Source organism: Homalodisca vitripennis, chromosome 3 (genome assembly GCF_021130785.1).
Source record: "Homalodisca vitripennis isolate AUS2020 chromosome 3, UT_GWSS_2.1, whole genome shotgun sequence".
NCBI lineage: Eukaryota > Metazoa > Arthropoda > Insecta > Hemiptera > Cicadellidae > Homalodisca > Homalodisca vitripennis.
Window position 1 is genome coordinate 106,638,173 of NC_060209.1, and position 13,556 is coordinate 106,651,728.

The 13,556-nt window shown below is 33.9% G+C and overlaps 1 protein-coding gene across 4 annotated transcripts in view; it reads left to right on the plus strand.

Annotated features, from left to right (window-relative positions):
- LOC124357279 (protein-L-isoaspartate(D-aspartate) O-methyltransferase) overlaps positions 1–10,181 on the plus strand; it is a 28,482-nt gene extending 18,301 nt beyond the window's left edge. For 3 of the 4 annotated variants that reach the window (XM_046808920.1, XM_046808923.1, XM_046808922.1), the window contains 3 exons: positions 1,218–1,303; positions 5,192–5,360; positions 9,875–10,181. In XM_046808920.1, the coding sequence (XP_046664876.1) occupies positions 1,218–1,303; positions 5,192–5,360; positions 9,875–9,897 (278 nt within the window). In that variant the 3' untranslated portion in view covers positions 9,898–10,181. Of the gene's footprint in view, positions 1–1,217; positions 1,304–5,191; positions 5,365–9,874 lie in introns of all 4 variants that reach the window. The other variant, XM_046808921.1, reaches the window with a different exon arrangement.
- Positions 10,182–13,556: the final 3,375 nt, after the last annotated feature.

Here is a 13,556-nt window from a genome sequence, read left to right on the forward strand (position 1 = left end):
TATCTGATATACCTACTTCTGTTTGAAAATATCGTAGGGCTCCATCATATTACATAATAAATGCTTCTCCTAAGAAGGCTACACAGTTTGATTTTGAGAATTGCATGTGAAGCCATATGTACGAGGGGGTACCAAAAAAAAAAACCGGAATTGTATTGCTGGCAGCCGGCAGCGTGTAGTACACATTCCTGCAGCTAGGCGTGTGCCGCGCAACCCATTGCGAGCTCAGTGACCCCAGTTCCGTTGTCCTAGTGCATTCTGTTCGTTCGTAGTGACTGTTTTCGCTAACCCTGTTTTGTTCTTGTTTCGTTTTTTGTCATGGCAAGTTTAAGTGAACAACGTGCAGCTGTGAAATTTTGATTTTAATTGGTAAAAATGCTGCAGAAACTATTTTAATGTTGAATACAGCTTACAAAGATGATGCTATGGGGAAAACTCAGGTCTACAAGTGGTTCGCTCGATTTAAAAATGGCGACATGTCGATTGAAGACAAACCTCGTTCTGGACGTCCATCAACCTCTCGAACGGACGAAAATGTTGAGAAAATTCGTGAACTTGTGCTCACCGACCGTCGACAGACAATTGAGGAACTATCAGAGAGTAGTGGGTTAACTTGGAGCTCGGTTCAGCGAAAAGTTCGCCAGAAAAGACCCGATTTGTGGCAGACTGGAGACTGGTTCTTCCACCACGACAACGCACCGGCACACACAGCCATCTCAGTTAGGCAGTTTTTAGCCAAAAACGGCATGGTTCCGCTGCCCCACGCACCTTACTCGCCTGACCTCGCTCCATGCGACTTTTTTTTATTTCCACACATGAAAAGAGGCTTGAAAGGTCAACGATTTGACAGCGTTGAAGAGTTTAAGAAAAAAACGAAGCTCGAGCTTGCAGCCATTTCTAAAGATGACTACAAAAAATGTTTTGATCAATGGAAATACCGTTGGGACAAGTGTATTAGTTGTAATGGAGATTACTTTGAAGGAGATAAGGTCGTATTGTAAAAAATTTGATAATATATAATTTTTATAAAATAATTCCGGTTTTTTTTTGGGTACCCCCTCGTAAGTGCTAGTATGCATTATAAATGTTTTAATTTTTAAGTCATAATTACTATGTATTAAAGATAAAATAACATTAGAATCATTGTTGTTCCTTTTAGTTCAACGAAAAATTGCTAGTTTTGTTAGATGTTCTAATTTAAATTTTATTTGACCCAGTGGGCGATGGAAGGCTAGGACATCCAGAAGAAGCTCCATACAATGCAATCCACGTGGGTGCTGCTGCCCCCATTCTACCACAAGCGGTGAGTATGTAATGTTTTATACAAGATTTTTCTTCTCTAACTTTCCGTTATCTATGATTGTTTCTCTCAGTTCCATATATTAGTCATTAGTGTGGTGTTTTGGAATAGAGTAGTTATTTGTCATAATCAAGCCATGGAAATAAATATCAGTGATACCAATATTACTACATGATTTTTATTACAACTCATGTCTTTGTCGTAGAATTTTGTTAATATATCTTTACATTCACCTGTGGTATTAACCCTTTGAGTAATAACTTTCTAAACATCCAACAGGCTCCATACAGTGAGTTTCTTTTGTCTTTTGTTTAATTTGTCAGTAACTTTTTTACAATTATGTTAATACTTCATATTGTGTTAGTTCATAAATGATGACATTTTGTGCGGAAAATGTCATATCACTTCTTTTTAATTCACAACAAACATTAAACAGTTGTAGTAATCAATCCTTCCTAAATGCTTTGTTTGATACATTTTGTAAGCCTTGTCCTAACATATTATTCACAAAGATATAACACTAATCAAGAAACGTGTTGCTGATAACCGTGTAACAGCCGAACTGACAGCAGTGAAGGTGGCACACTAATCCTAGCTGCCTGCTCCCAGCAGCACTACACATAGCTCAAACAAAACTCTTCTGACACCTTGAAGTAACAATTTGCTTCTAAAAATCATTGAGTTAATCCTTTCACTGATATGCAATGATATATTTTGTTGCATGATAAATTTACTGCAGCGTTATTTTTTTGCAAAATAAATCTTACTATATGTCAATTGATAGAGAAATATATCTGCATCAAAATAAAAAGATCAGATCATTCTGTTATATACTATGTTTTGTCATCGAACTTTAACCCTTTTAACCCCGACGTCCGTACTATACGGACGTCGTAAAAATGGCGTCAACTCCCGATGTCCGTATAGTGCGGACGTGCATTTTTTATTACTTTACTGGCCACCTATTTCACCAAATGCTTTGAAATTTCACAGACTTGTGCACAAAGATATTTTGCATCGAAATATATTAGTTTGTAATGGTTTGACTTCGTATTTTGTCAGTCTGTGACTGAGCAATTGCAGTTCGTCTCGACTGACTGCTCACGCTTGTTGTAGACAGCTGTATATCACGTGGTTGTGAATATTCCGTTTTCTTCACAGTTTTAGGTTAAAGCAGTATAAAGTACGGCAGTTAAAGTTTAGTTTATTATTTGTTTTATTTCAAAATGAGTAAAAGACATCGTTCAAAGTCTCCCGTAAGTGAAAATACAATAATTAGTAACCTAGTTGCAAATGGTGTGGATGTGATTAGTGACGACGATTTGAGTGATGGATATCTTGAAAATGTACATTTTGTAGTGATATAAATATTGTTTTAAAACTTTTTTAAAATTTAGATTATGAACAGTTTTAGTTATTTTGTCAGAAATAACTTTGGTTTTATGTTTATTTTAAGTACTGTGAATTTCAAAGGTCTTGTTACATTGCCTTGCCCAGAAATGGCAAAAAGAAAAATTTACACGGCTTTACAAAAATTGATGTTACTCAATTTGTAAATAAGGTAGGCCTATAATTTTTGTTTCCTTTTATTAAGGATTAGATATATCATAAATTAAATGGGTATTTTTGTGTCAAATATTTTTTTATCTATATGGTTTCCATGATCAAACTTGAAATTTTTTCATTTTTATTTATTTTTTATATAATATGTATATGCATTAAAAAAAAATTAATTTCAAAATAATAATTTTATTTGTATATTTCTGTAAGCTACATGTATAAAGAAGTAAAACAAAAAAAGAATTACCTAAATATCTTAAAAAATAATTGAGTTATGAATTTTTTACAAAACCCTTACATTTTGTCTGAAAATGGCTTGGGATTTCTGGCACATCACTTGATTTAATGGCCGGGGTTAAAAGGGTTAACAAATTCGCGATTTGGAAGGCTGTGCCATCTGAGCTTGGTCCGTCTGTTAAATAGTTAAATAACTTAAATACAACACAAGGGGGGCTGACAAGGACTGATTTCATGAAAGAAGTCATAGGAGATCTTTCTTTCGGAATGGCTTGCTATTAAGCAAATTCCACAAAATCTTCAGGGTGGTGGTGATGGTCAATCAGTTGGTTTCGGACTCAGGAAATTACCTGAGAAAAAGGAAAAACTCCACCGAACCTTTTCAGGGAATAATCCTCCTGATGGAAAGAAGTGGAGGTCTCATACACTGTGTATAAGGTGTGGTCTTGATGTAAATGCTGAATGCCTCGTCGTCAAGCATGTTTGCTATTGAAGTTTCAAAAACATAAAAATCTGTAAATAATGTAAATATTACAATTTTTTTATCAGTATTGCATTTTAACATTAGTCAGTTTTTTTAAGAAAGGTGTGGTTTTGATGTAAATGCTGAATGCCTCGTCGTCAAGCATGTTTGCTATTGAAGTTTCAAAAACATAAAAATCTGTAAATAATGTAAATATTAAAATTTTTTTATCAGTATTGCATTTTAACATTAGTCAGTTTTTTTAAGAAAGTGGTCATACAAAAAAAACATTTTATGTGTGTGAATTCCCGGATCTCCAAAAAATTGCCTCTTATTCATGTAAGTAAATTTTTATTATTTTGCCAATAAGTAGAGCATTGTTTATTTTATACGCCAAACATTTTCAGGATTTATTGAAAATAATATATACTTTTAGGATAAATCAACTCCAGTACAAATTTTCAAAAATACTTTTAGTTTATTCGCAAATAAAAAAAAATAAAAAAGTTGCACTTATATCGGAAGTTCTTTAGTACCGATGCCATTCTACAATATTTTACAAACATAACTTCCAGCATAGAGAGAGAGAGAGAGAGAGAGATACATGTATGGCATGCACAGTCTCAACAATTGTATGCTATGAAATTATTTCATTTCCTGGTTGATGCAATCATCAATAATTGTCACTCGCCTGAATCAAGTGACATTTGTAGAAGCTCTTCCACTCTGTCTGGATCTAAACACAATGTTCCTTGTCAGTATAGACTTACAGTAAGATTTATAACGCTGTATTTTTGGACTTCACAGTAAATAGAAAGCAACTAGTTTGTCCAAAAAAGTACACAACAATTAATATAAAATTATTTTAGAATATAACATATTTTAAAATACCAAGAGATATGGCTATTTTGAATTTTAGTTTATATTTTGAAATGATGTAAATAATTCACCAGACTAATAATTTTTGGTCATTATTTGAATTCATCAATGCTTCTATGTTGTACTTATATTTCTTAGTTATGCAAGTCATGGTGGAGGCTGCATGGGTACACTGCAGGGGGCTAGCTAAACCTTATATAAATTCTGGTTTTCCAGAAAGTTGTATAAGGAATCTTCCCCAGTGGTCAATATCATGAAAATATTGTCAATGAAATGGAACCAATACGTTGGGAGGTTGTTGTTTGTTTGGAAAAGCCTGTTCAAGCTTTCCCATATATTGGTATAAGATATTGCCATTTTAGTGCCTATTGCAGTTCTTCCTCACCTGCAGAAAATTCTTTCCTCTTTAAACTGGAGGTTGTTTTTCTGAGGTATGATGAACCCTGGTAGGTTTATAAGGAAAGCTGTTGATTGTTCTTTTTGAGTTGTTGTCTATAAAATATTACAGTACTGCAAGACCATTAGTGTGTGACATATTTGTATGAAGATATGTGACATCCAGGGATCGTTTTGGGGGGTAATGTGGATGGTATGGTGCTTAGGTTTTCTAAGAAATGGTTGGTATCCTTGATATTTCGTGGACCCCAGAAGGAAGCCTGCTGATTTTCCTATCAACTACCAATAACCCTTGGCTTTCAGCCCTATTAATTCAAACCTTGATATTTAATTAATTTATTGTTTGTTTTCTTCAGTTGGTAGACCAGTTGAAGCCTGGTGGTCGTCTGATTGTGCCCGTCGGACCGGCCAGTGGGGACCAGAAGCTGGAACAGATAGACAAGAACGCTGACGGGAGCGTGACTCGTACCGCACTTATGGGTGTTGTCTATGTACCACTTACCGACAAGGAGCGGCAGTGGCCCGGCAGGTGATATTAGTACAAACACTCTCACTCGCTTTTGTCTCTCAGTAGTTGTAGATAACGGACAGAATGTAAGATTAAAACACTGATTTTTGAAGATTATTCAACAAATAAAGGTTTTAAAGAAAAATGGATTACAGAACATAAAAATTAACAAACCACTATACTAAAAATATTTGTGATAATTCTGGACAATTCACTGATTCAGCTCCAATTTTTCTCACATTTGAACATACATGCCCATATTTGAAACTAATGAGAAAGTATATAAAGCAGCTGAAAAGGTTGTGGATAAGCTTGTGGTAGTTGGGTTGGGTTAGGTTAGATTGAGTTGCAGGCTGAGGATGGGTAACTTTGAAAATACAGTAAATGTAGCAGGGCTTTAGTTGTACCATGTTAATTTCCAGTTGTTTCATAAGTGCTTTATGTATGTAACTTTAATAGTTATTTTGTCCAATGATACAACAACATTAATTAGCTCCTCAACTTTGACATTACAGTAAAAGCCCGCTAATCCGGCATCCAATGGTTCGGCACTTTCATTCATCCGGCACCGTCTTAAAAAAAAAATCGCGTAAATGAGATATTTTAACCGCACTGTGAAACGTACAGTTCGCAAGAGCGCTCGGAAAGGTTCGTGCTCAGTCAGAAGGGATCGTATGTGACGCAGCAGCTGTGTGTGAGGGGGTTCAGGGCCACTTGCTGAGTGTCCGCCGTTACGTGTTTGTCTAGCGTCTAGCGTCTGCCTCAGTCTCAGTCACTGTCAGTTCGTACTCGAGTGCAGTCGTGAGTGTTGTGCTCGTTTATATTGTGTTTTAACTTTCTCAAAGTTGTGCCCTATGTTTTCCAAGCCCGGCTCATCCACCAGCAAAGTTGGAAATAAACGTAAGCATGTCACACTTACCATTCAACAAAAGCTAGAAATTATAAGACGTGTAGAAAAAGGTGAGAATAGAACGAAGCTAATGGAAGAATTCAACATTGGTTCATCAACAATGTATGACATCAAGAAGAATAAAGAATGCCTTTTCTGATGGTTGGCTTCACCGATTTAAAAATCGACACGGAATACGGAAGCTTGATGTAGCTGGGGAGCTCCGATCAGCCGACCAAAATGCGGCTGAAGAATATAAAGCTGAATTTGAAAATCTAGTTGAAGACTACGATTTGTCAGCATGCCGGATTTACAACGCTGCCTCAGGGGACCACATGTTGACGCCTTTCGTCATCGGAAAAGCAAAAAAGCCAAGACCTCTGAAAGGCATTACCCACCTACCCGTAATATACGATGCTCAATCCAATGCGTGGATGAACTCCGATTTATTTAGAAATTGGTTTTTCCACCACTTTGTCCCATCTGTTAAAAGCAATCTGAAAAACCGTGGCTTACCTGAAGACAGCAAGGTTGTGCTCATCCTAGACAATTGCAGAGCTCACCCTGCAGCGTCTGAGTTGATATCGGGAAATATTTTTACTGCAAACCTCCCGGCAAATGTTACGTCCTTGATTCAGCCAATGGATCAAGGAGTGATTCAGAACTTTAAATGTTTTTACAGAGCGTCCTTTCTTCAAGGCCTGATAAACTCAGAGTGTATGGTGGTTGATCTTCAGAAAAAATTCAACATAAAAGATGCAATTTTCGGAATCGCCTTGGCATGGAAAAAGGTCAAGCCCACCACTCTACAGAAATCTTGGCGAAAACTATGTCCAGCTGCCTACCAAGAAGAGGACATTGCTGTTTCAGTCGACAATGAAGCAATACTGGACTTGGTGGCCCACAGTTCCCAAGACGAAATAAGGAAAGTGCCACAAGAAGAAATCTTGGAGTGGATACACATTGATTGCGACGAGCCAGTTGAAGAAGAAATTACGGATGAACTGCTCATCAAAAGTGTACTTGGACCTCACTCAGAGCCTCATCCTGTGGAGTCCGAATCAGATGATGAAGAGGGAGCAGATGATCCAACACCCGTGCCTACGTGGAGTGAAGCAAGTGCCACTATCGACACGTTTATACGATTTGCCGAACGCAGCAGCTCCTACAATGCTTCAGAGCTTGTAAATTTATATGTTCTGAGAAATGACTTTTTAAAGAAGAAACATGATAAAAAAAAATCAAATAGACATTAGGTATTTTTTCAAATAAAATACTATACACAAAAATTATGTTTACCATAATATTTATTACATAATGTACGCACTAGTTAGCCTACATCTAAGTTAACCTAAATTTAGAAATGTTTTTCTAGGTATTAAATGTTCATTTTGTGTTCAAACTAATGTTTGTTTAATTTTATTTATCTCCTTAGTAATTCTTTAATTGTTTACACGTAAAGAGTGATTTTTTTTTAAGCCACACTCTGAAACTTAGACGACGATTTTTAGCCCGCTATCATCGCTAATGTAGAAAAAGTAAAATCAAGCTACTGTACATTATTTCTTTGGGACTGAAAAACCAGCCACTATTTTTAAAGAGTGATTGTATTTTGGCTGGGTTTTCAGCTTTTCTGAGTTAATATCACTTGATTTCACTCCTTTTACTTTAGTGTGATACGATTTTAGCGGTTAAAAACCGAATTTTCCAGCATTTTCATATGACGCTCGGTAATCCGGAATTTTCAATAATCCGGAACACTTCGATCCCCGAAAGTGCCGAATTAGCGGGCTTTTACTGTACATCGAAGCACTGACTTATGACTCGATTATATTGTTTAAGTTTATATAATGCGCAGTGACATCCCATCATTTAGGTTCTATCTTGCAGCCAATTCTAGAATTATTCTGACTAAGTAACTATAAAATAGGAAATTTTAGTCATTACAAGAAACATACGTTTGTATAGTTTATTATAATGATTTTATTTTGTTGAATATCAGCACTATCCAATGCATCTGTCAGCTTATGTGGATTGATTTTTCTTTAGAGAAGTGTTTTGAAATTATATGTTATCTCAAAACAGTGATAAATTGTAAAAATGACAGGTTGAGGAGTGAGTCAACAGCTGGATCAAAAATATTATTTTCTTTGTTGCTTGATGATAATAAATAAATTTAAGTATAAAAAATAAGAGATAAATTAATTATACACTTATTTTGAGTTTTATTATGAGTATTTGAGTGAAAAATTTAATGAAGATATGACCAACACTGGTTAAGATATTGAGGCTTTACTTAACCTCATGTATTTCATACTAGCTTTTTTAGCGAGTCCTTTGTTGTAATTTTACATTTTAATTTTAATTTTGAAAATTAATTAAAAAGCTTCAATCAAATATTAATTTATTTAATTTTAGGCTTAAATTCTTTAGGTTAATTTATGAGTATTTTACTGCAATTTGGGTCTTTTAATAGGTAAAGTGGGAGCATTACTACGCAAAACGCCAAAGTACGGAAATTTTAATTCTTTCTACATTATTCAAATTTAACTATTTTAAATTTTGATGATCAATTTTCAATTATAAATTCATAGAAATAATTATTTTAATATTATTTTGAAATTTTGTTGTCTTTTAAACAAATGGTAGAAATATATTTTAAAAGTAAAAACGATTTATGGTTCTTTCTTCTTTTCCCTATAAATTTTAAATTTATTTAACAATAGTTACATCTTAGTTGCTTTCTGATGACCAATGAGTAGGGGATTGGACATCATATTCTCAACAGCACAAAATAATTCTCCTTATTCCAATGTCCTGACTTGAATCCCTAGAAGCGGCATCAATTAAGTTTTTGATCACTTCACTTTGAGGCAACACTATTATTAACATTGAAACTAACATAAACAATAACGAATATCAACGATGAGGACCAACATTGTAGGATCTAACTGTTGCCGCAACTGCTATAACTTATGCAAGCAGATGAACCATTTTCATGGTTTTGAAGTATTGTTTTCCATACTATCATTGTAAACCAGTACTTCAGTTTATTTAATATACAATTCCACTTTAGTAAACATTTTAATTAATTATTTTTTAATTACTTTAATACTGAATTTAATCTAATACTTTTATCAAAATAAATATATCATTCAATAAGATAGGGTACTATTTAAAATCTATTCACATTTAGTGATAGTTATTAATTCCATACCTGAAAATTGGTGCAAGTCTTCTTTTTGTTCATTGAGCTTATCATCTGATTTTCTGACATAGACTAACCCCTTTTTTCGTTAAATATGGTTTAACCATATCTTAGCCAATTTCCTCCCATTGATCTGCTTTATTGTCTGCTTTGTGCTGTCGTAATGCAGTCGTTTTATTTAAACTTATTTTGAAAAAAGAAATTCGCATTAGTGTTTGCCATTTTTCATTGAATTGATTTTATTACACTATTTTGGTATCTAGGTGTAATAAAGAAGCATTTTGTCCATCACTCCATTGGCAGTAATGTATTTTGAAATGTGCTCATCATTTATGCTTAGTCACTCACCCTAACATCAAACATACTTTGTAATATAAGAAATAAATGGCAAAGTGGTTGAGCTAGTGCAATATAATGTATTGATGGTGTTTCAGGTCCGAGTTGTGAGATTTGCTGAGTGAGATTGATTCTCGTTAACTACAAAGTTCTAAACACAAAGCTTCATACTTTCTACACGAATTTATAATTTGACTTTGATTTTAACGTTAAGTGAGTGCACTTGAAGTAAAGACTATGACTGCCATGTTGATATTGTAAATAAACATACATGTTGATTTTTATTTATTGTGTAACTTAACTTATTTCTTGTTGAACTTTATATTGATTTCTTGTGAAACATAGATTTTAGACAAGTTTTTTGCTTGATTTGTACACTTGCAAATAAAGGATTGTTATTTTGTAGTGTTGTTTACTTGATATACCTTTCAAATCTACATTTCATCTATGAGAAAAATAAAATAATGTATTTGTAGTTTTTGAAAGGAATATAACATTCAGTTTGATTCAATATCTGAATTTGTTCAAAACATGGAATTAATTTTGAATTTGTTGATCTTGAACAAGGTTACTTTACCAACAGATAAGATGCTACAGCAGTTATATACTCTCAGTTGGCTTAGAAACCCCCTACTAATTTAAAGCTTTGCACAAACAATTGTTGATCTAATAATACCTTTTTTGTATATAGATAGATATAATGCTGTACAAATTACACATTTTTGTTTTGTAACTTTAGATTGGCATTTATAGTGGATCCTCGGACCATAGGACTCACTGATTCCAATAAAACTGGGTTTGAACATATATCCAATACAAATATAATATCTGACACTGTGTCAAATATTTCTTTGTATTATTTTGTTCGACATCTACTAATAATCTAGTTAACACTGTACCAAATGGAGTAATATAATGGTAAGTAATTGTCATGAACCTTACATGGCCGAGTTAAACACCCACTTCTGGTATGTGGTGGTATCTGTTAAATGAATTGGCTTGTCTCAGCCATGAAACCGTAAGTATTAATTTTGTGTATAATAAAAGTTTTTAAGCGGAGAACTTCTTGTAAATATTAATATTGATGTATTGTACAGTGAATGATAAAAGTTTTTTGATAAATAAAGCCTCTAGCGCAGCCTCATATGCCTAACCCTTCTGTTAAAGAGGTTTTATTTTATTAATTAGCTTAATGCGGTTGCCATTGACCGCCACTAGTGGTGTTTGACGGTCGCCAGTTAAAGCTAATTAATTTGGAGTTGTTGTATCAGTTCATAATATTATAAAGTGTTACAATAAATTTTGTCAGCTATGAAGATTTATTCCCCTGCACTTCGGTATAACAGTAAGCAAAAATCTGTGGTTCATCAACTTCTGTGCTTATCTAATGCTGTGATTCATGCCACATTTAATTCTGTCTTAACTGCAAAGTTTTGTTCTATATTTATGAACAGCATTATTTTTTATGAGATTTACACTTCATTCAAATCTGAATCAGAGGAGGATGCCAAACTGGACAAGACTACTTGTTAGGACATGATGATTGCTGGCTGGATCTAATCCGAGCTTTATCATAAAAATTCATAATCTAAGTTTCCAGATCATGTAATAACAGTCTTTTTCTCAAATCAGAAGTAAAACTTTTTGATAAAACTCACGTAAATGTGATTACATGTGCTATAACCTGAAATGAGGTTATGTTTTGTTGCCGTTTACAGTTAAATATTTTTCAATGATTAAATGTACCAATTCAACAAAGGTAACCTAATTTAAATAAAAACAAGTGATTAGAGAAGAGTGGCAGTAAAATGAAGATAAACTGTTAAGCCTGAACCAGTTTAAAGTGGATGTAGCTGCAGAAAAACCAGAGGGAGGTGATGGGAATTGGAGAGTGGTGAAGGACCATTGAAGCAGAAAAGGGAGAGCATAATGCAGTTAAAAGGATTGGGGCTTTTGCTACCTCGAATTCCTTTGAGGTTCTAAATGCAGGTCTCATAAATGTATAGTTTTTAAAATCTTTTTTTCATATTAGGCTAGCAGTTACCCATGTCTTTGCACGCGATTCTATATGGAATAACAGTTACGTCATAGGTGTATCCTTTTTTAATGGCTAATGAAAATAAGTAATGGTTACTGGAAGATATTCCAATCACCTGATCCATTTCAGAATAACTGGACTTAAAGTTTAAAGAGTAATATTTTGGGACTCTTAAGTTGGAAAGTAAACAGTTCTTATGAGTACATAAAAAATATGCAAATTTCTCTGCAATATTTCACAATATTTGAATGAATAGCGCCAAACATTTCGGTAACACAAACTATTTTAGGCCAGAGTGGAGGAATACTAAGTCCATAGTAATCTTGGTGGAAGCACCGTTGATGTAATACGATGTCCTACGAGAATTTAGAATAGGAAGTAGACGTGTTAGGTTATAGTACATATTATTTAAGTGTTCATTGCTAAGAGGCTTAAGAGGTAAACAAAATTGTATTATTTCGGTTTAGCATGTAAAGAAGTATTTCTGGTTAGAATCAGTTATATTTCATACATCATAGTAGAGTTTTGTTGTCACAATAAAAATAGTTTCTTGGCCTGAGAAGTATACTTTGGTCAAAAAGTGTCTTAGCATTTCATGAAATAGCATTGTAAACAAACTTACACATCTGTTACCATAACATGATCAATAATTACTTCTATAATTGGCAGAGCTTTAGCGAAGCCTGTAACTTGAGAGGTTGAAGAAATTTTATTTCCATTTATCTATCTCTTCGCCTGGTAAAATAAGAAATCTTTATTTTACTTTACATTATCTCTCTGTAAGACCATATTTATAGTTCTTATAATCTTCTTTCAGTCCATGTAATTCCCAGTGCCCTAGTGGCTTTGCCTTGATCAATAAAATGCACACATATGGTACATAGATCTGAAAAGTCTTCTTTGGTTAAAGACCAGTCTAACGTGTTTCCATTGTTGTAGTAGCGTTTGCATTTTTGCCCCCACCAGAAAAATATGTACATATATAGGGCTGAAAAGTTTGTTTATGTCAAATATATTTGTAGGACATCGAAAAGTTAAGGAAAATTCAGTTGTTATAGGGGTTGCAACCCCATTTAAACCCCTATTGTTGGTTGACTTTCATGAAAATGCTTTAGTTTTTAACCCTTTCCGGGCCAGGCGGCAATATATTGCTGCCATAGATCGTGTCTGAAAAGTGCCAGGCGGCAATATATTGCCGTATTGATATTCGTCGTTTTCTTAAATACATACGACGTCAAATGATTAAAGTTTTATGTTTTTTTATTCCCTGCTATATTTGTAGATAGTTAATATGAATATAATTTTTATTTTGGAGGTCTATGCATTTTTATTTCGTAATTGTCACGTGACATTATCAGGTGACTCGATCTATTATTGTTAATTCTTTATGCTTTAGTGTAATCGTACTATTGTATGCTGGATTCTTCTTCATTATTTTATTTAGTGGTTGTAAATATTAGTAGTGTTACCTGCTTAGCTATTGTGTGTAGTAGTTACAATGACTGACAATTTGCGATCTCACGGGAGTGAAATTGTAAGTAGCATATTTGTAAATAGAAAAAGTGTAAATAAATTTCAAATAAAATTGTGTAAATATTTCTTGGTAAATAGTGTTTTTAACTGTATTGAAACTGCTTATGGATCCTACAATCATCTGTTTAGCGGTACATCCATAATGTGAATATTTATTTTAAGTTTCTTGCAGTGTAAGAGTCAGTTGCTTTATCAGTTGTTGCGAAGTA